At 40.0% G+C, this 20,769-nt stretch overlaps 1 protein-coding gene across 2 annotated transcripts in view; it reads left to right on the top strand.

The window, feature by feature from the left end:
- RSF1 (remodeling and spacing factor 1) overlaps positions 1-20,769 on the top strand; it is a 60,946-nt gene that overhangs the window by 36,809 nt on the left and 3,368 nt on the right. For both annotated transcript variants that reach the window (XM_055703315.1, XM_055703314.1), the window contains 9 exons: positions 2,080-2,277; positions 3,496-3,600; positions 5,232-5,311; positions 10,203-10,257; positions 11,553-11,662; positions 14,627-14,694; positions 15,529-15,736; positions 18,008-18,231; positions 20,318-20,509. In XM_055703315.1, the coding sequence (XP_055559290.1) occupies positions 2,080-2,277; positions 3,496-3,600; positions 5,232-5,311; positions 10,203-10,257; positions 11,553-11,662; positions 14,627-14,694; positions 15,529-15,736; positions 18,008-18,231; positions 20,318-20,509 (1,240 nt within the window). The remainder of the gene's footprint in view (positions 1-2,079; positions 2,278-3,495; positions 3,601-5,231; positions 5,312-10,202; positions 10,258-11,552; positions 11,663-14,626; positions 14,695-15,528; positions 15,737-18,007; positions 18,232-20,317; positions 20,510-20,769) is intronic.

The raw sequence follows: 20,769 nt of genomic DNA, 5'->3' as shown, positions 1-20,769 counted from the left end.
GGATTTACTAGATGGATACTTGTTGGTGTCTGGTTGGTCAGGATGATCGTAAGCCAAAAAGGAACCAACAAATGGTGAAGAATAAAAATGTTATGACTTCTGTTTCTAGGTGAAGCTAAAGTTATTGTTGTGGTGAGTTCATGATATAATTTAGCTTTTCTCATGTGTGGAATATACGTTTTACTTTGGGTGGAGGTATCTTTTTCATGATAAACTTTTGCGTATGCAGCATAGATCTTAAAAGTATGTCAGGTATCTATAACACAAAGTTAAACATACATGTGTGCTTCTAAGCGTGTAGTTACAAACACCTTTTATTAATTTATCTTCCATTTTTTCTGGCTATGGAGTACAGGAGAGAAGCAAGGAGTAAAGAGTCTATTTTTAAGTGCGCTCTTTTTATACCAACTTGAAATGCTATACATTTTTCCACTGCAACATGTTTTCTTGCTGGTTTTGTAGTTTTACCAAGCCATTCACTTATTTATTCAATTTCTTTCATATACTGTTACATTGAATAACCTTCATAAAATGAGCAGAGAGTTGATTTTTCAGTGAACGGTAACTTCTATACTAGAAAATTCTGTCATATAGATAAAGAAATGAAAAATTAATTTTCAGTTTTAAAATTTTCATTTAAAGATTTTCTATTAAAAAAGAAAATCAATGAAAGTATTAGTGATGTAAGTCCTACAAGTAGTTTTAATTTTGAAGTACTGTTGCTGTAGGTGTTTCAACTTGATTTCTTTCTTTTTTGAAAGATAGAACTAAAGATGCTTACTTTTCTAGAGAGATTTTAAAATAAATACAGTGGAGGAAGGTGTTTGAAACTTGTAAGCGTCTGTCATTTTATCAAGATGAAAAATACCCAAATCTTTAATAGGCTGTTTTATATTTGTTTTCTTTTAAAGAAGGGTCTTTTAAAAATAGCTTTGAAATAATGGTGACATATGATGAAGCCTAAACTTAAACTAATGTTATCATGGATGGAAGTACATTTGTTCCCAAAGTTTAGTGAACAGTAAAATCTGTAAAAAGGTAGAAATTAATGTTAAGAACCTGAAACAAAATTTTACCAATATGACAAACGCTGCTTCGGTATGAGTCTACCCTGCAGGAAAAATAGAGTGTTTTTTACATTTTAGTTTCTTTAGCTCATTCGGGTCAATGAGTAGTTCAGTCAAAATTGAAAAAATGTTTTGAGTCAAAAAAGCTACAAAAGTTGTTTTCCTTTTCCAATGTCTGCGGGGTAGGGGGGCAGTAAGAGTTGTGAGGGAATTGACGTCTGTGAGAAACAAGTCAGTTAATGGGGGGAAAAAAGTTTCTTCTGTTTGGCAGGTTGCTTTAAATATAAAATATCCTAGTCGCAGACAGCAGTTTTAATTAATTCAGAATAATATTTTGAATTGTAATTGAAATCAGTTTTTCATTCAAAATAAAATAGTAAATATGATAAGGAGGGGTAGATGCCCCTTTGATCAGCAAAAAAGAAGCGTCAGCTGAATAATTTTTTACTTAAAGAAAAATAATGGGAACGCATAAATGTGAAGACCTAGATACAGGTTATGCACTTAAAAAGTGCAGAGATTTTACTTCAGTGAAGTATGCCCATCCTAGAGGAAAGCACCGGAAAGACTTAATATACTTGTTAGAGTTCAAACGTGTTTCCTAAAGTGAAATAAAAGACGTAAACTGTACATGGCAGGAGCAAGGAGATTCTGTTTGCATTGAGGAAAGCCTTCAGAGTTTAGATGCAGAATTTACCGTGTTCACAAGCAAGTTTACCTTGTCAAAAAAGAAAAAAGGAGCTGAATGACAAATCTGTCTACCTACTTTTAAATCTTACTTGAAAATTTCTTTTCTGCAGGTAGATAGGAATTTTTCTGCCTTTATTATCCTGTTGCATTTTAAGGCTCTTTGAAAGACAGTCAATTCATTGAAATGTTCTGTAGTAAATTTACTGCAACTGTTCTGATTGACATTAACCACTTCACTGTAAAGACAAATATTTTTTAAGATCTGGGAAGAAACTCTGTGAGCTTCCTTTGTGTTTTCTCTTTGAAATGGTATGTCTCTTAGAGAAGCAAAGTTCGGTGGACGGGTACACGAACACGTGGCAGGTGGAAATACTCAAGTAATGAAGAAAGTGAGGACTCAGAGAGTGAAAAAAACTCTAATGGTGAGGAGGAAGAGGAAGAAGAAGAGGAAGAAGAAGCTGCACCTGCTGATGACGATGAGCCGTGCAAGAAGTGTGGCCTTCCCAATCACCCTGAGCTGGTAGGCTTCTGGGGAGAGCTTCTCTTGGCTGTTGTATCAGATTTGGTGGTGTCTGAAGGCACATCATCCTTTGGGGTGGCTGTATGTAGGAGAAGGCTCTGGGGTTTAGGTGGTAAAGTCATGACAATAAGTGAGTTTACCTTTAATAAGGGGAGAAGGAAGTTGTTTCTTCTGTTTACCACCTCTGAAATGTGTTCTTTTATGAGGCTATGACAACTTAGCCCACTGAGGATTAATCTGGGTGAGGCTTTGAGATTGTGCCTGCAATCTCAATGAATACAGAAGATAAAACGTTAAAAAAACCCCAGCAGTGTAATGTATTCTTTCCAGAGCCTTGTGACACGGGCGCAGCTACATAATCATCCTCATGGGCCGTAGCTGCCCATCACCTGAGGACTGAGTACAGCAAAACCCCGTACAGAAGGAGCACAGTGGGGCTTTTGCTGTTTCTTATGTTTATGGTTCTCGTTCATTGGTGGTAGATTATCATAATGAATTCCTCTGTTCATCTGGGACATCATAATGTGCAGTCCTGCTATGAGTCTACAAAATAAACATACTCTCAGGTGTGTGACAGATAGCTTAGCATGGATGAGACAAAATTTGACCTTTAGGATGTTAGAGATAAATACTCCAGTAGATAATTGCACAGCTTATGCCAGCTTTGTTCCCGAGCTTTAATGGAAAGGGGTATCTCTGGTTTCACCCAGCTAAGTACGAACTCCGGTAGTTGCCTAGTTCTGTATACCCCTGAGAGTCTGCAAGGCTCTGGCTCGGCTGTCTGAGACATAAAATCATCCGGATTGAGGAAACGGTCAGGTTTCTTTCATGTGGACATGAGTGCACAGGGGAAACGGTTCACACCGCATTTTGTCCAGATGGAGTTTTCCACTTTAGTCTGTGATCTGGAAATCATTACCAGATTCCACATTATGGCCACACAGTCTACGTAATCCAGTAGTACTAAGTGCCTGAGAACACATAATAAGAGGAAACCTGGTGTTAAAATGGAAAATTGCGATACATAAACTTCCCCATAAAAACCACCCCTGGTCCCAGAAATGCCTAGCGATAAGTGAGGCAGGGTTTGGGTTTTTTTTTTTTTATTGGCACAGTGAAGTATTTGTAAAGCACTTCTGTGTTGGCTGGGGAAATAGTTCTGGAGCTTGCTACATGTTGTGAATGCCAAGATACCCATGCTTCGCTTTGTTTCCACAGATTTTGTTGTGTGACTCTTGTGACAGTGGGTACCACACAGCCTGCCTTCGCCCTCCGTTGATGATAATCCCAGATGGAGAGTGGTTCTGCCCACCTTGCCAGCATGTATGGTTCCTGTTGGACTTTTCAGCTTTGCTTGCTTTATGGAGATTTGCTGGGAGTTTAAGTAGTTCTTTCTATCATTTTTTCTGTTAAAAAATAGACTGTGATGAATGGTAGGGGTGCTGATCTTCCCCCTTGTCCATTCGTATAAATAGTTTTGTGAGGTGGTTTTCCTTTCCGTTTCTTTGTTGTGCTAGTGATGAATGACTGTATGTGCTGATGTGTCAGTGGGAATCTCCAGCCACGCTGGTCTTCTCTCCTCTTTAGTTAAATTACGTCAAGACTAACATAGTATTAGAAATACAATGCCTTAATTTTTCCCAAAAGAAATATCATGTTATTGTCCTGGAGGGGGAAGCGGTAAGCAGCGAGGGATGGTCAGTGGCCAAAGCAAGCACTGTTTCTGAAGGGCTGTTCCTCCTTCAGAGAAGTTTGCTCAGAAGGTAGTTAGAGAAAGCTGCTGTTTCTAATGAGTTTCACAGTGTAGTTTGCTGGAAAGCCAGAGTTGTCCTTGTCAAGTAACAGAGAAATACGAACACTTTTTTGAAGGTTAAAAGCAGCTTCTGCCAAAAAAAAAAAAAAAAAAAAAAAGTACATGTGTCCAGTTTCATTTAATGTACATGTGAAATAGCAAGATTTTGCAGGGATGCTACTTGGGAGGATAAGCTAGAGAGTGTGTGATGCTGTTATTGTTAAATTAATGGGGAACCATTTATGCACATTTTCAGAATAATCTGCCTGATCCCAATCTGCTTCCTTGCTTTTAGAAAAATTTTTTGCCCGTAGGGCTATTGCCCTGCAAAAAGCTGGCCTCACTGGACATGACATGACATGGCTGTATTGGACCTTGATTTTTAATTGTCTTCTGAGGAGCGTTTTGAAGTAGTGATGATCCTGAATATGTAGGAGTGTTTTCTTTTACACAGTTTGGGCTTGCAGCTTGTGGTCGGAGCATCTCCTTACTCTTTTGCTATTCAGTAATTTTTAACATGAAAAATGACAAGTTTGTAAAAGCATGAAGATCATCCTTGGAAATGGTACAATGAGGGCATTAACGTGGAATAAGGCACAGTTTGTCCATAAAAAGTCATTTTTACATGTAGCTCCTTGAATATTAAGTGGTGTTTCAAGATACAGAACATTTGGTAAGAAAATGATCCTGCAGTGTATCTCTCCTTTTTACTGCGGTGTCCGCAGACTCACATGTTCTCCAGCGCTTAACATAAGGAACAAAGAGGTATCACGGGGGGCGTACACGCTCAGCGCTCAGCTTTGTGTATGTATATTGTAGATGTCTGTGTAATCTCAGGTTTCCCTGAGGCAAAGCTGTAAATACCAACAAAAATGTGGTACTAATTTAAAAGTATGTTTATTCTCAGCATCTTTACTACTTGCTTCAGGCACATTGTTTCCTACAGTAAATGCCAGTTACAGCGAGGACGCATCTCTGTAGCAGTTCATGGTGAAGCACATGTGTTTTAGGAGGGCAGTCTTTGTTGTAAAGCCTTGTTGTATATAGCAAGGCACTTGCCCTTCTTCCAGACAAATACAGAAACAGCAAATGAAATGTCTGAACATTAGTTCAACATGAAAATGGTTGTGAAAGAAACTAATACTGTGTTTCCTTCCCTTAGAAATTACTCTGTGAGAAATTAGAAGAACAGTTACAGGACCTGGATGTTGTCTTAAAAAAGAAGGAGCGCGCAGAACGCAGGTATTATTGTTTGGTTGTGTTCACAGCAAGCTGCTATGCACAGGGGTAGTAGTAACTGAACAAGTGTTGAAGTAACTGAGGAGGGGGAGGAAAGTAGCCACGAGACTGAGTTACTTTAACACAAGTAAGGCCAGTTTTGACTTCCCACTGATTATTGGTGGGGCAGCGCTGGGAGAGCTTGCAAGAAGGGAGAAAAAGTCCAATAATTGGAAAAGAGAGCAAATACATCTAAATTAGACTTTGGTTAAGGTTTCCTGAAGACAAATTTGGCATTCCTATACCAGTAGTTAAATTGTTTTCAGGGCTGGTTCAACTGTGTGTGTTAGTAATACTGTCAGCGTGTGTAGAGTTCCTGCTGCAAGCAAGCTGAAGTCCTGACTTCAGTTACAAAGGGCATCCAGATTAATGTGGCTTTTGAGTCTTGTTGCTTTAGATTCTGTTAAACTTTGCTGATTTACAAGATTACACAGTTGCTGTAGCACAGTGGGTCAGCTAAATTACAACCATCAATGAAAGTTTGTGTCCACTCCTGCCATTACCAAAGGCAAAATGCAGACCAATTTACTGCGTTTATGAATGATGTCCTTAATATTTGGAACATCTTATCTGTGGTTTTCAGGCCTGAAAATGAGGGACGTGTAACACAGTATGTATGATTTGTGCCTTTTAGGAAATATATTGGGAACTTTGCATAATTTAATAACATCTGTATGCATTATTAAACAAAACTTTGCATGAATTTTATCACAGGAGGCAGATTTTGCCAGAAGGCGAGACCCTTTTAAAGAAAGTAATTGAGCAGTCTTGTATTTGTAGGAGGTACTGTAATATCACATGGGATGTAGTGATTCGGTGCTGGGAAGCACGGGGCACAATCCATGTCTGTCGTCAGCTCCCTTCAAACCTCCTTTTACTGCTGTTGCAGCATCAACAGTGACAGTGACAGATCAGGTGCCAGCTGTTCCTAACATCACTACTTCTGCTCAGAGTGGATCTAGATCACGCTGTGGTAAAATTACCCGTGGCTTGCCAATTCTAGTGAATTTGTAGCATTGGGAACGAAACCATTAGCTATTTTTATGAGTGAGCTCAGCTTACACACAGCTTCCATCAGTGCGGGAGTATGGGACACAGAGGAGCTGAGTCTGCTGCTTGGCTTTGTAGTGGGAAGACTCATTGCTAGTGAATAACATTTTTGGACCTACTTTGCTAAATATTCTGCTGGCAGTCGTCATGTGGAATGCAAGCTTTTTCCAGTCTGTCTTGCTTTCTTGAAATCACTGGTGTTGCATAAAAATATGATTTTTTAACAGTTGCAGGAGAGCATACCATTGGTATCATAGCAGTTTTCAGTGTCTGAAACAGATGCTTAACAACTGGTTTGCAATCTGATCCTCATACCAAATGAACCTAATGTTTTATATCATCTGTCGTAAGGTTGATTATTTTTTTTTTACTGGTTTTTTAAAAGTCTTAAAGAGAAATGAGCTTGGGTTTGTAAAAGATTTCACAATACAGTAGTTGAAGTCTTTCAACTTAATGGTGGTATGTTTTAGCAAATTGTAAGTTAAAAAGGCTGAAGAATTACAATGCTAGAAGAAATGATAGTCCTTATTACAGCTTGGTGTGTAAGTTAAAGCAAGTTGGTTGTTCAGGGCATAGAAATATTTTAAAGCAATATTTCCGTAAACTCGCGTTACATGTTGCCTTTTTGGCAAAGAGAAAAAATCCAACTGTCTTATCATGGGCACACACACTTTATAGATTCTTTGAACCAGTGTTACTCTCATTCTTTTTGAACTAGTGATACTGTCGTTCTCTGAATTATTCTCTAGCTCTCAGGGATCTGACTGAAATTGATTCAGCTGCTCAGCTATATTCTTAGCACATCCCTAAAGCGTAGTATTACAGATATTTTTTTAATGAAAACTTTAGGTCTGACATTGACTTATGAATCCATAGATCAAAGGATCAAAGTCATACCTTTGTAATTTCTGTCTCCATTCATCAATTCAAGGTGCTACTGCAACACCTTGGCATTTCTTACGTACACAGTAACTTCTATAATCATGTCCTACCATCAGCTAGAGGGAGTGGACATTAAAGCTTTTATGAATGACCATTGTAGTTCAAGGTAGAGACTTTCAGACTTCTTATAGAAAATCCCTCTAGGGACTACCTCTCAGTTTCTCCCAGGCCAAATCAGGTGGAGTGCTTCATTTCATGCTTCCTTTCATGCACACTTTCACGATTTACCTGTAGCAACTTTTGCAGCTGCTTACAGGAGAGAATACTTTGTGGCTTTGTGTAGGAAGGGTTTATAACCAGTCAGTGCTTATCTGCATCTGCTGTTCGAGACCTCTTGGTTCACGTGTTTAAAGTGTAGGTTAAAGTGTTGGTCGTCTGTGTGCTACGTACTAATCAGGAATGTGTTTGATACTTCGTGTTGCATTTCAAGACCTTTACCTCAGCAGGACTAGCTTGTTTCATTTGCTCCTTTCTTAAGCAGTGTGTACTCAAGCCAGGGAGAAGAAAAGCAGATCTTGAAAGCCTCACTGATCATGTTTAAAAACAGCTGATTTTTTTCTTCTCTCTTGATGTTTTGCATTACAAGAAATGAGAAGTGAAGGAAACTATTGGAGACACTTGCTGAATACTGAAGTGCTCACATTTCTGGTTTCTGTCTCATTTTAGCAGTTGTATTCCATGCTATTTTAATTCATTTTCAAGAGCACAGTGATTTTTGCACGGTGTATGACAAAATTCTTCCTCATTCAGCCAGTCTCATAGTGCTCAGATGAGTGAATATTTCTTTTAATTTATCATCTTGGAGAACTGACATTAGGAGACAAAACCAATTACTTTTACACACAGCCAGAAATTTCAATTTAGATATTACAATACTGAGTTTTCAAAGTTCATGGTCTTTTGGGCTGTAAACCAACATAAAATCCAATTTTACTCTTTGTCAGTATTACTTTAGGAACTGGGATCCTTCATGTTATTTATGAAAAGAGTATTATGCTAGATTTTTCCAGTAAAGAGTTCTCCAGGAGGGTTATTTGGATAAAAGTGTATAGTGCAGGAGGCTAGTCAGAAGACTTTTAAAATTTACTTAGATTCTTTAGAAATTAATGAAAGTATTGGGAAGCAGATTTTTACACATAATGCCTCTATTTGCAAAAAATGATGCATATATGAAGTGCACGTATGTAAAATTAATGTGCACCTCAGGCATTTTTTTTACAGGTCTAGATGACTTGTGTACGTGACGCATCCTGTTGAGACCCAAGTGTAATGTGATATGTGCTCGTACAGCCACTCACGGTGACTTCACAAGTCTGATTCTGGTTGACTGAGACTCTTTAGCTCAGAAACTCAGAAAAGGTTAGCACTGATTCTCACACGATTTCATTTCAGCTGCAGTGATGTTTCACAGGGTCCTGATAGCTGGAGGTCTGCTGGCAAATGTCTAGTTCATACCCTGCCCCCCACCCCACAGGCTTGTTTTTCAGCGTGTATGGTCTAAAATACTGTTATTCAAAATAATTTTTAAATCTGTAGAGAAGTGGCTTGCTTTTCAAAGTCCTTGCAGAGCTCAATAAACGCCACCAACTTTCTTTGCTATCTTCAGCTGTTTAAATTATCCCTTGTTTTCCTAGAAAAAGGCTAGTAGGGACCTATGGTGATGGCAGTTTGGTTACCCACCACAGTCTGTTTTAGTACCTGGCTATCCTTCCTGACAGATGGCTTTTTTGAAAGCTCAGCTCAATACCCTGAAGATCAGGACCCAGTGCTGTCTGCGAGGTGTGAGGATATCCAGGACGCCTCTAGCTGGGACTGAGGGGCATGAGACCTGTGGGAGATTCGTGTCCTTCAGGAGACACGAGGAGAGGCCAGGAGCCAGAGCTGTGCCCAGGGCAATTCAGATGATACAAGATGCTAGTGTCGAGGGAAGCTAAGTCTAAACTGAATTTTACTTACTTTGGTTGAATCCTGTAGTGTAATGTTGACAAGGACAGCCTACTTCTCCTTAAAAGAGTCCTTCGTATATTTGAGTACTGTTCTCTCTCCCATCTTCAGTCTGGTGTTCTCTAGACCAATCTATCCTATTTTTGCAACGTTCCTCAACAGGGCATACCTGCTGCCCTCGGATAACTCTTACTGACTAGCTCTGAACCCTTCAGCTGGATCACATCTTTCTGGAAGTGTGTGCGGTGCCCAGGTGGCACCAGGTACTGCAGCGAGGTGTGAACAGGCAGACTGCTGCGGCAGGCTTCCTTCGGCTGTCCTGCAGGCTGTTCACACATCCAGCTGTTGTTACAGGTGTTTCCGCAGCAGCTGACTGTGATCTTTGTTCAGGCTGTTCTCTGGCAAGGAATTGCCACATAGGAAGTTACTTGTTCCCTGGTGTTTCTAAAGTTGATCCTGCCCCGGTCTAAAGCCTCTCACTTGTCAGTTTTGGATCGCATCCTGTCTTTACATAATTTTTCCAGTGTGAGTTTGAATTGCCACTTCATCTTTTCAGTTCCTCCGAGGTTGGTGGTAGCCATAGATCTGACAAAATCATCTTGATCACAACATTATTATTTTTTAGTGTGTTTTTAATTGCTTTTTACATCCCAATTCAATCATTTCCGTGGTGCCTGCAATTTTCAAGTACTGTTGTTTGTCAGAACTGTTTGGAAATCTCTTATATTATGCATGCAGGAAAATGTAATCATAGGAGATTTAGCACATAATTCCAACTAAAATAACTTTTCAGTTGGAGCATCCTCTTGGGATGCTTCTGCCTAGCGATAGTGAGAGCTTCAAACGATACTAATTACAGCATTATTTTAGAGATGTGCGGCTTTTCTGTAAGCTTATTTTCATTTTTTCTCTCCTAAAGAAAAGAGCGGTTGGTGTATGTGGGTATCAGTATTGAGAACATCATTCCACCTCAGGTAAGTTACTGTGGCTGCATTGTATTATTGTTTTATTTTCCAAACTTCTCAGGGAAGAAGTTTCTCAGTGTCATGTTAGAACTGCTAGTAGCACCTTGGAAAGAAAAAGCAGTCTATAGGCAGGCCAGAAATATTTCTAGGCGCTTCATTTTAGACGGAATTTAGCAAAGAAACCAAGGGAGCTTTAGCGTGTTTATTAGAGCCAGCTGGTGCCACACGGAGTCCCCTGTCTGTGAGGGATCACGGAATCACCTCCCTACCCGTTACAGTTGGGGTTTGAGTAGAGTGCTCTACCGATCTGTGGTTTATAAAGGTGGGATTCGGTTTGTTTAACTCTGCTGTCTGGTATGGTTATCTAGGTCTGGGCTAATTGTCGTAGCTTTTCTTTGGAACTGATGGAAACAAATGTTCCTGGCTTACGATTCAGAGGGAATAAGCAGTATCGATTAGAAGCATAACATTCGCCTCAGACAGATGTATATTGAAGTCACATCTGGTTAAAAACTGTAAACATTTAGTGCTTTATTAACAGATGCTTTTACATGGTTTCCCTTTACAGAAGAGGAAAAGTGTTTTTATTCATGTGGAGAACAGCCTCTTCTCGCTTCTTAAATACATTTTAAAGTGATTCTCTTGAAGTCTTAGCCAGATGCCTTTGACCGAAATGATATCATCTCTATTCCTTGCATGAGAGTTTAAAATGAAACGTTTGTTTGTTTTAAACACAGTCTTTCCACTCTAACTGATTGTAATAAAGCCAACTTTCTCCCCCTGTCTCTGGATAACAGAAAAATAACAGATTTTACAAACTTGCAGGAGAATCGATGGCTGGCAGCAAATATTCGAAAAATTCATCTGGGGGGGGCAGATTTTTTTTATTATCATTAATAATAACTTGGAAACAATACCATAAAATTAATCTTCATGACACTTTATTGAAATTGCACCATGTAAAGGTGTTCCTGTGCTCAGTATGTGGAGATGCTAGCAACAATTTGTTCAGCTGCTGCATTTACTAATCCCGAGGGTATCACCTGAGGCATTGTTGTCCTATAAACACAACGATACAACAGCCTGAACCCTTAAACTCTGTATTTGTGAAATTACGTAGCCAGTAGAGGCAATATGTGCAAGTGTTCATGTGAATTCTGCTGTAACAAGTCATTGGATTAGAAGTCAAAATGTATTGTCTTGGGTATACAGACTTTCTAGATCATAGGAAAATACATATCCTCTCAGTTCAGTCATGATGAGTGTGGAGGGAGCTCTTTGACATTTCTGCCTTATGTCAACAGGAGCCAGAAATACCTGAAGGCCAGGAAGAAAAGAAGAAAGATTCCAAAAAGCCAAAATCAAAGCTGCTTGAAAGGAGGTCTACCAGAACCCGAAAATGCATAAGCTACAGGTCAGCAGCTTGTTTAAGTAGTTTGTAAGACGCAAAAAGTCATGCTGTCGTTTTCTTTTGCAAGCACCCACCAGTTCTTCTGTGTGCTTTTACATTTAAAAGAGAGGCCCATAAAGTGTCTTCGTTCTTTCCTCTGAATACTGGTTATGCTTAGTGGTTGTAAAAACACAGGAGGTGGTATAGTGAAGGGAGGATGCATTAAAAAAAAAGTAAATGGTACTTTTTTCAGGAATACTGGAGAAGGTTTTGGTGTTACTGCAGTTTCTGGAGTAAGTTAAAGCAGGTGAATCATACCTGTCCTTTCTGTTGAAAGGAAGACGTATGCTTGTGTCTAAAGGCCTTAAATTCCTCCCTCCCTCTACTCCCCCCCGCCCCTTATGGCTTCTTTACCTGAAAGGGGCATGAAACTTCAAATGCAATTATAAGACTGTATATCTAAAAATGGTCTGTAACTCCTGAGAAAAACTGTGATAAAAATGCAATTAGTAAATGAAAATTCCATGATCTTTAGACTGTGCATTCTGAAAGTAGAATAGGTCACTTAAATTTCCAAAATTCAGCACGATCTTACTATTATCTTTTGTTCTCAGTGTATTACGAAGGTGTTTTTTAAACTGTTTTCTAAATAATACCTTGAGATGCTCCATATTCTCTTCAGTCCACCAGGCAAGTAGGTTGTCTTTTGGGATAAGAGAGGAATGTGGTTGCCTGAGAGTGTGTGGGTTTTCTGTCCTAGCTGCATTAGGAATAATAATAATAAAAAAAAGTACTACCTTTCCTGTACTTGCTTTGTGTAGACCATTACACAAAAAATCAAAGCATTACAACTTTCAAAACCTTCCAACAATAACCATGATAAAACTCGCAGTCAGTCTGCTTTTGCTGTTGAGGAGAGGCGTGGCGTTTGTGTACACTGAGTTTTCCAGCCTGTTCAGAAAACTGTCCGACCTTGCTTAGCTGTTGATTTTCAGTAACTTTTTAAATTAACAGCAGAAGCCACACTAATGAAAATGCTGTTGCTGCCTTGGGAAATTAAGTATTTCTGTAAGGAACGTGATGCCACAGGCAAGATTATATAGATTTGCTATTATGTTCGTGACAGGTCAGGCAGCATCTGATGAGGAGAGAAAAAAAAACCCTTGCCTGTGGGGTATCTGGCACAACTTCAGCAGGACACATGTTGTGCAAAGACAATAATTTTTATTGGAAATAATGTTTCCTATAGTGTTGTTCTGGAAAAATCAATCTCCTGATACAGAACAATAAGAGTCTTTCTTACGGTCTCCATCAGACACGTAACTTTGAGCTGGTGAAAATATTACACGTGTCAGTGTGTCATTTCAAATGTATCTGTCCGCAGTGAAGTCCTGCTAGTGTCACTGAGAATCCTGTATGCTTTTCTTCAGCGGGGGAAAATAAATGCTAAATGTCTTATTCCGCTTACAGGCAAATCTGTATTGTGTAGCATTCTGGCTCTCCAAAGATATGTAATCCCTTGGTATCACTCGAGTCATCTGTTGAGTCCCCTTGTGAGCAGGTTAGCAAAAAATCTGCATTATGAATAAAGCAGCAGCAGAAGAAATTATGTTCCATTACACCTAATGGACAAGCAGCTGTCAGGTCGTGTTTGAGCTCTGGTTATTTGTTAGCAGTGGTTTGAAAGCGTTAAGTGATTTCTCACACTTGGAAGAGGGTTTCTTTTGAGCAGCTTGGAGGGAAAATAGTGTTTGAGTAATGTGGAACTAATCTTATTGATGGAGTAATTTCAGAGTTACTTCCTTGCTGTGTAAAGCTGCCTTGAACGTGACATCCAGTTGTTTTTAGGAAATAGAAAGAGACCAGAAATCCTTCACCATATTTTTAAAGGAAAGTTTTTTATACTTACTATTGGAGTAGAGAGTAATATCAGATTTATTCTTTTCTTGTTCTGCTGAAGGTTACAATGGAGGACCAAGACAAATACAATTCTGATCTTTCTTTTGTGAACGAGGAACTGAATCTTTAATGAAAGTATTGTCCAACTATTAGTTGTTCGTATCTTACAAAAATACCTCCCCAAAAAATTAATTTTTAAAAAAGAAGAAGGAAAAAACCTTACACCTAAATAAAATGTCTTTCTTATATTAGTTACTAAAACTTGTACTTTTGCATCTTTTATGTCTCAAGACATCTATTTGGTGATACAGGTAACAATCTGTTTGTACGGGATTTGAATTCGTAACTGAAGAAACAAACTGAAGTCACCTCTGTGAAAGGGCTGAATCCTTTTCCCTCCATTTGCTGTTCCCTTTAGATGAGTTACTCATCATGCAGAGATTTATGCAGTTTTATAAAAGCTGCTGCAGAACAAACATACTCAAATATTTTGCTCTTGTTTGTCCTATTTAATTACATAACATTATATTATGGCTGTGTACAGTATGTTTTATCAGCTCAGCTTAGGATGTTGCCTATCTAAAAAAGTATAATTACTGTCAGCTTTAGGAGGAGAAAGAAGCAGTCTGAAATAACTTTTCAAGGAAAATGTAGACAGGATGAATAATTTCACTTTAACTTTAATAGGTGCTTTTCAGAAAGTCTGTTTTGCAGATTGGTAGTGCGTATGTCATCTAATAAAAGGTGGGGGGAAAAAATGACTAATACTTGGTGTGGAAAATGCCACTGATAGCAACTTAAAGAACTTCCAAATTATACAGCGTTAAACTCAACGGTATGTCATGTAAAACGAAAGTGGCTTTGTGCTTGCATAAATCAAGAGTAAGACAGCCAGGCGATAATAAATAATCTGCTAGCACATAGAAATGAGAAACACACCTTTAGAAAATGGTTATTTTATCATCCAGCCAGCCCGCTGTCTGTGCAGTATGATTTCTTAGAGTGGTTTTAGATTTTGAGGTTATGTTTTTATAATATAATTTAATAAGGGTTCACTTTAAAGTGGTAAATGAAAGCTGTTACTTTTAGGTTTGATGAATTTGATGAGGCAATTGATGAGGCAATTGAAGATGATATCAAGGAGGCTGATGGAGGAGGTATGTTTCTGATGTTATTTTTTTTTCATTGCAATGGTGATTGAGACCAAATTTATTTTGATATGAGAAGCTGCAAATATAATCCTCTTGCTTAAACTTTGTAGTTTACAGTTTTTACTGCTGTCCTTTTTTGAATCAAACCAAGTAATTTCCCTTGGGAATGGCCATCCCAGGCTGCCAAAAGATGCCAAAAAGTATTTGGTGGTCTTAGTAAAATTCGGTTTGTACATGTTTTGATATGTGAATACAATGAATAAGTATGACAAGAAAACCCGTAAAATAACTTTGCAAAGTTTTGGATTTGAGATTGGAGTGACTGCTAGCACTGTTGACCTTTGTCCCCTGTAAAAATTGGGCTTATAAATTGTTCCGCAGTTGGACCCCCTAAAGACTGGGTCTACAAAATAGTCTTAAAAATATGGATGTGGATCTGTAAGCACTTCTCAGTTGAACATGAACAAAGTGAAATTATGTTCTTTATTGTCTGTTAAGGCAACACAGGGGATTGAAAGAGAGATCTTCAGCAGTACCCTCAGAGAGAGAGATGGATTTGTGCCGATTTGTGCTGGTCTTAGTAATAACGTAGGTTGGGGTTGAGTATCAGAATGCTGACACTTATCTGCTGTCTTCTGTGTGCACCTCAGTATTTCCAAATGACCACACAGCTCTGGCTGCGTGTCAGAAACAACGCTCCAGACAGAGTCTTGCATGACAAAACAATATTCTGCTTTACAGAAAATAAACTGAAGCTAGAGGCATGGAAGAAAGATATGTACCAAGTTAAACAAAAAAATAAACTTGGGGGTTTTTTCCCTTTTCTATCACTGAATCTAGGCATTGGCAGAGGCAAAGACATGTCTAATATCACAGGTCACCGTGGAAAAGACATTTCCACAATCTTAGAGGAAGAAAGGAAAGAAAACAAGCGACCACAACGGGCTGCTGCAGCACGACGCAAGAAACGACGGCGACTAAATGACTTGGATAGTGACAGTAATCTGGACGAAGAAGAGAGCGAGGACGAATTCAAGATCAGTGATGGGTAGGTCTGCAATTTAACTTCCACCACAAGTCACAGATGGCCACAGGCTTCTCTGACTGTGCGCTGCCCCTGAAACGATCATTAGGAGCATTGTGCCCAGTGCTGGAACAGCACTGCACAGTGCCAGCAGAAGTCCTCCTGGCCTAGGGGAACGTCATTGTACTGGAAAAAAATGCACTCTGGATCCATGCGCTGAAATCATCCAGTCTGTATTTTAAGTAAAACATGTTCTGGAAATGTTACTGGTATGTTTGAGGCCTTCTTGTGGGGTTCTGTCTACAGTTGTCTTAGTGAAGGAGCCCGACAGCCTCCATTCTCTGACTGTTGTGACTGGCTGGCAGAAATCCTTCACAAAGATGTAGCTAAAATGAAGCTGGTTTGTTCCTTTTGAAAAGACGTCCAGTTTATGGGATTTTTATTGGGCTCGATTTGCATTTAGAAATTGGAAGAGTAAGATGTCCCCATTTACAGCATACAGAAATTGACATACAAGTTCTGAAATCAGTTCGTCATTCCTGCTCTCTAGGAGACGCAGCCAAAGAAATGGTTTATAGTGTAGAAAACAAATACATGTCTTGTGAAGCTTTAAACGCTAAATGAGTATGGCTCTGCCTAACTGAAACTCTCTTTCCATGGAATTCCTCATTGTTCAGTCTGGGGAATTCCTAACATCAACAAATTTAATAATTTTTAGACATCCTTTACTCCTCAGGGAAGAAACATAATTGAGCATGAGGTCCAGGCATGTAAAGCCCTACACCAATCAGCTTTACGTCAGCATGTAAAGCCTTACACCAGTCACTGAGTCAATTTACTAAGTGTATGGATAGGCTATACAACACAGATGCAAATTTTGAGCTTTGTTTTTCACCTGTGACCATGCTGAGGACATTTCAGTGACACCCTGAATAGTTGAGCTAAATGTGCTGGAAATTGCTAATCATTGAATGCAGCGTGCAAAAATCTCACAGAATTAATAGTGCATTGATCTGTTAAAGGGTGCTCATGCATTTTCAATTCCATCCTCTACTGAATGCCTTCTGGATGTTACACTGGAATTTATGTTTGGCTGGTGGCCAAACGCAAGTGTCATGGTTTAACCCCGGCTGGCAACCCAGCCCCACGCAGGCACTTGCTCACTCCCCCTCACCCAGAGGGATGGGGAGGAGGATCAGAAAGGAATGTAAAACTCCAGGGCTGAGATAAGAACAATTTAATTGGTAAAGCAAAAGCCGCGCACGCAAGCAAAGCAAAGCAAGGGACTCATTCACCGCTTCCCCTGGGCAGGCAGGTGTCCGGCCATCCCCAGGGCAGCCGGGCTCCGTCACACATAACGGGGACCCGGGAAGACAAACACCATAATGCCAGATGTCCCCCAGTTCCTTCTTCTTCCCCTGGTTTATATACGCAGCATGACATCCTATGGTATGGAATACTTCTTTGGCTGGTTTGGGTCATCTGTCCTGGCTGTGTCCCCTCCCAGTTCCTTGTGCCCCTCCAGCCCTTCTGCTGGCAGGGCCGGAGACACTGAAAAGCCCTTGATTTAGTATAAACATCACCCAGTAACAACTAAAACCATCAGTGTGCTGTCAGCATTGTTCCCACATCAGAGCCCAAACACAGCACTGTACTAGCCACTAAGAAGAGAATTAACTCTATCCCAGCTGAAACGAGGACAGCAAGTGACTGTTACCTTCAGTGCTGAAGTTGTTACAAAAGCATTGGCTCACTTTTGAAATGATGGGGGCGTTACAAGCTGATAAGTTTGTGAGATGCATGTTTTGCACAAGAGCAATAGTTTTGTGTGAAGACACGATATTCTAATTCTCAGAAATTGCGTAGGACAGTGCTTGGTTTGTGAAGGGGAGGTTGTCTCCTCTCAAGCATGGTGGGTGTTTCTCCCCTCCCCCACCTCAGGTGACGCTCACCCATAGTTACTCTTACGCAGGTGTTACATTGCAGTGCGCTACATGAACAGTAGAATCTGTCCTGTGTAAATGTCACCTGCGGTCTCAGTTTGACAGTGTTTGTATTCACGGGCTGTTCTAATCTGCAGTGTAATGTCATGCCGTAAGTAAAGCTACCTCCCAAGGATACAGCTGAAACAACCTCGGTGATGGCAGCTTGCTCTCTCTCTGGGTCTTTGCTCCACATTATTACTATAAGATCTGTATGCTTTTTGTGTAAGACCATACTTACTTTGCATGTATCACTTGTAAAATACCAGTACTGTTTTGATCCTTTGTTTCTGATCTCTCTCTCTTGGAACAGATCTCAGGATGAGTTTGTTATATCAGAAGAAAATCTGGATGAAAGTGAAGATGACCCACCATCAAACGAAGACAGTGATTCAGAGTTCTGTGCCCGCATATCCAGGCGACACCTCTCCAGGCCGATGAGGCAAAGCAGGCGGTTACGAAGGAAAACAGTCAAGAAAAAATATTCTGAAGATGATGAAGATGAAGATTCTGAGGACAATTCGAGCAGAGAATCTGGTGAGTGTAGGAAGCCTTAGATGTATTAAGTACACTGTACTGGAGAGAGGAGGAGAAGTCTCAAGTTTCCTGTCACAACTGACACTAACCTGTTTGCTTGCTTTGGTCAGGTCAGATGTCATCTTTGCTGTAAAGCCGTTTGCTGCTTGTTCTGTTGTGAATATTCTGCAGGAAACTGGTGTTGAGTCCTAGGTCCTTGGTATTTTAAGTAGCTATGTATTTAAAGGAACGATTATGCTGTGATTCAAAAGGCCACCTTTGTGGATAGTTTCACCTACTCCATACCTGCCTGTTTGGCACATGACTGCAGGGAAGAGAAAGGATGGAGGCAAAACCTAACTTCTTTGCAGCTACTTGAAGACCTTCCAAATACCTTTTGAAAAAGCTTCTGAAGGAAGCGTTTTCCCTCGCTTTGTGTGGAAGAAAATTCCTTCAGTTGTATGGCATTCTGTGTTCTCTGGCAGGCTAGAAAGCAAGCAGTAACACCTTGAATCACTCTTTCTACGATTATCCTTTTTGATCTTTAGTAACCGAAGACTCTTGCATCACAGGAGAACCTAACAATTCACTTTATTCTACTTGTCCTTCGACTAAGTGGTTTTCTTTTTGCACAGTTTGAGGCATGAGAATGGAACCTAAGGGCAATACTTAAACCTTTTAGTGATTATCATCTTTCTCTGAAGACTCTCTGTTTCTGCTTCGAGGCCCAGTCCTAGAAAGTGCCAGAAATATAACCACTTATTTTTGTGTGAATTTAAGGTACTAAGTACAGTGGAGCATTAACTTACTGCAGCGTGTTACCTTGCCAGTGCTTTGTCTGTCTCTCTAGAATATAGACTTGTTGGAGTAAGTTGCTTTGAAGTACTGGTTTCCAAAAGAACGGTGCATGCATGGCCAGCTGAAGACAGCTACATGCACTTAAAATAGTTGCTGTCTCCCTGTCCCAAGTGCATCTTTGTGCTGATCATAAGCTGTTTTCAATGTAGGTACCAGCAGAAGTTAAAAGAGATTGCTCACCTGTCCTATAATGCACAGGAGCAACTGTTTGTTTCCTGATGGACACACATCTGAGATAAAACCAGTTGATTCCAGTATCATTCCATATATATCTAAAAGTACAGTCTTGACTGCGTGTTCCTGTGTTTTACCCCCATTATTGTCCCTCAGGATCCTGCTTTAAGCCTCTTTTGAGCTAAGGAAGCGAGGTACTCTGTGAGTGGCTGTGGGTTTGGTCTCCAGAGGTGGAGTTCCTCTCTGAAGGCAGTGGTTCTTGCTGACTTGCTGTGATTCTCTAATATTTCAGGAAGTAAAGAGGACGCCACTTTGATCTGTGACTCATGGCAATCACTAACTTAGGAACAGTATGTGACATATAGAAATGTATCTTGGGATAATTGTTCTGGCACAGCTCAGTGGAAAAGCAGCTAAAGTTGATTCGACACTGGTTTTAGCTGATGTTAATAAACATAATTTTTAAAGACACTAGCTGCAGTACACTGGTGCAGGAAGAACTGTGAATGATGGTAAGTTTCTTCTGTACAGTTTGTGTTTTACGCAAACACAATCAAGTGAGACTGTTGTTAATTCAAATTCAGTAATTCTTATCTTACCTGGAGTTTCATCTTGTCAGGTTTTTTTCATCTATCTATTCCTAAAAGTGTTTGAGAACAGTACAGTTTATTTAAATTTGTAAAACACTTTCCACTGTCAGTGGTAATGTGCATCATCAACTCCAATTCAGTAAGGTTGTTCCAGCTGTCGTCAGGAATTGTAGAGGAGGCATCTGTGGCACCAGTGGAGATGAGGGAACAAAAACAGTGGAAGGAAGTCACCTTCTGGAGGAGTTTGAGGGAGACAGGAAAAGGGTTTGTGAAAAGATTTTAAATTCAAGTAACTCTGTGCTGGCAATGAATGGGGGAACTGATGCATGAGCCTGGAATGGGTCAGGGTAACGAGGCATGATGATGGTTGAGACTCTCCTGTGCTGGCAGAGCGCATGATTTTGTAGGTGCCGCTCTAAAGCTGATCTAAATTGTGCCAGCTAGCTTTAATGGAATAATGCGCGTGACTGTTCTCTTCTGTACAGAGAGTGGTGATTACACAGATTACAGTGATGATGATTACCTGGAAACTAGGAGGAGAAGATCAAGACGGAATCAGAAGAGACAAGTTAATTATAAGGAAGATTCAGAAAGTGATGGCTCACAGAAAAGCGTCCGCTATGGGAAGGAGTTAAGAAGAGTTCATAAACGCAGGCTCTCCACTTCAGATAGTGAAGGTAAAACAAATAGTCCACTGTTTGGAGGAGCTGGTATATGTCAGTATTAGCATGAAGGGAAAACTGTATGTAATTCAGAGATTTCGGAGAATCTTCTTTCTTGAGTTCCTTGATGTTTCTGAGCAACTGTTTCCTTTTGAAACAGTCCACTAGTACTTCATGATGCACTGGTACAGTCACTTCATTGTCCCTAATCTCCAGGTCTGAATTTACTGTGTGCGCCCCGGAGTACTGGAATTGCAAAGTGGGCACCAATGTAA

This window comes from Falco cherrug, chromosome 2 (assembly GCF_023634085.1).
Source record: "Falco cherrug isolate bFalChe1 chromosome 2, bFalChe1.pri, whole genome shotgun sequence".
NCBI lineage: Eukaryota > Metazoa > Chordata > Aves > Falconiformes > Falconidae > Falco > Falco cherrug.
This window is presented reverse-complemented; position numbering and strand designations above follow the sequence as displayed.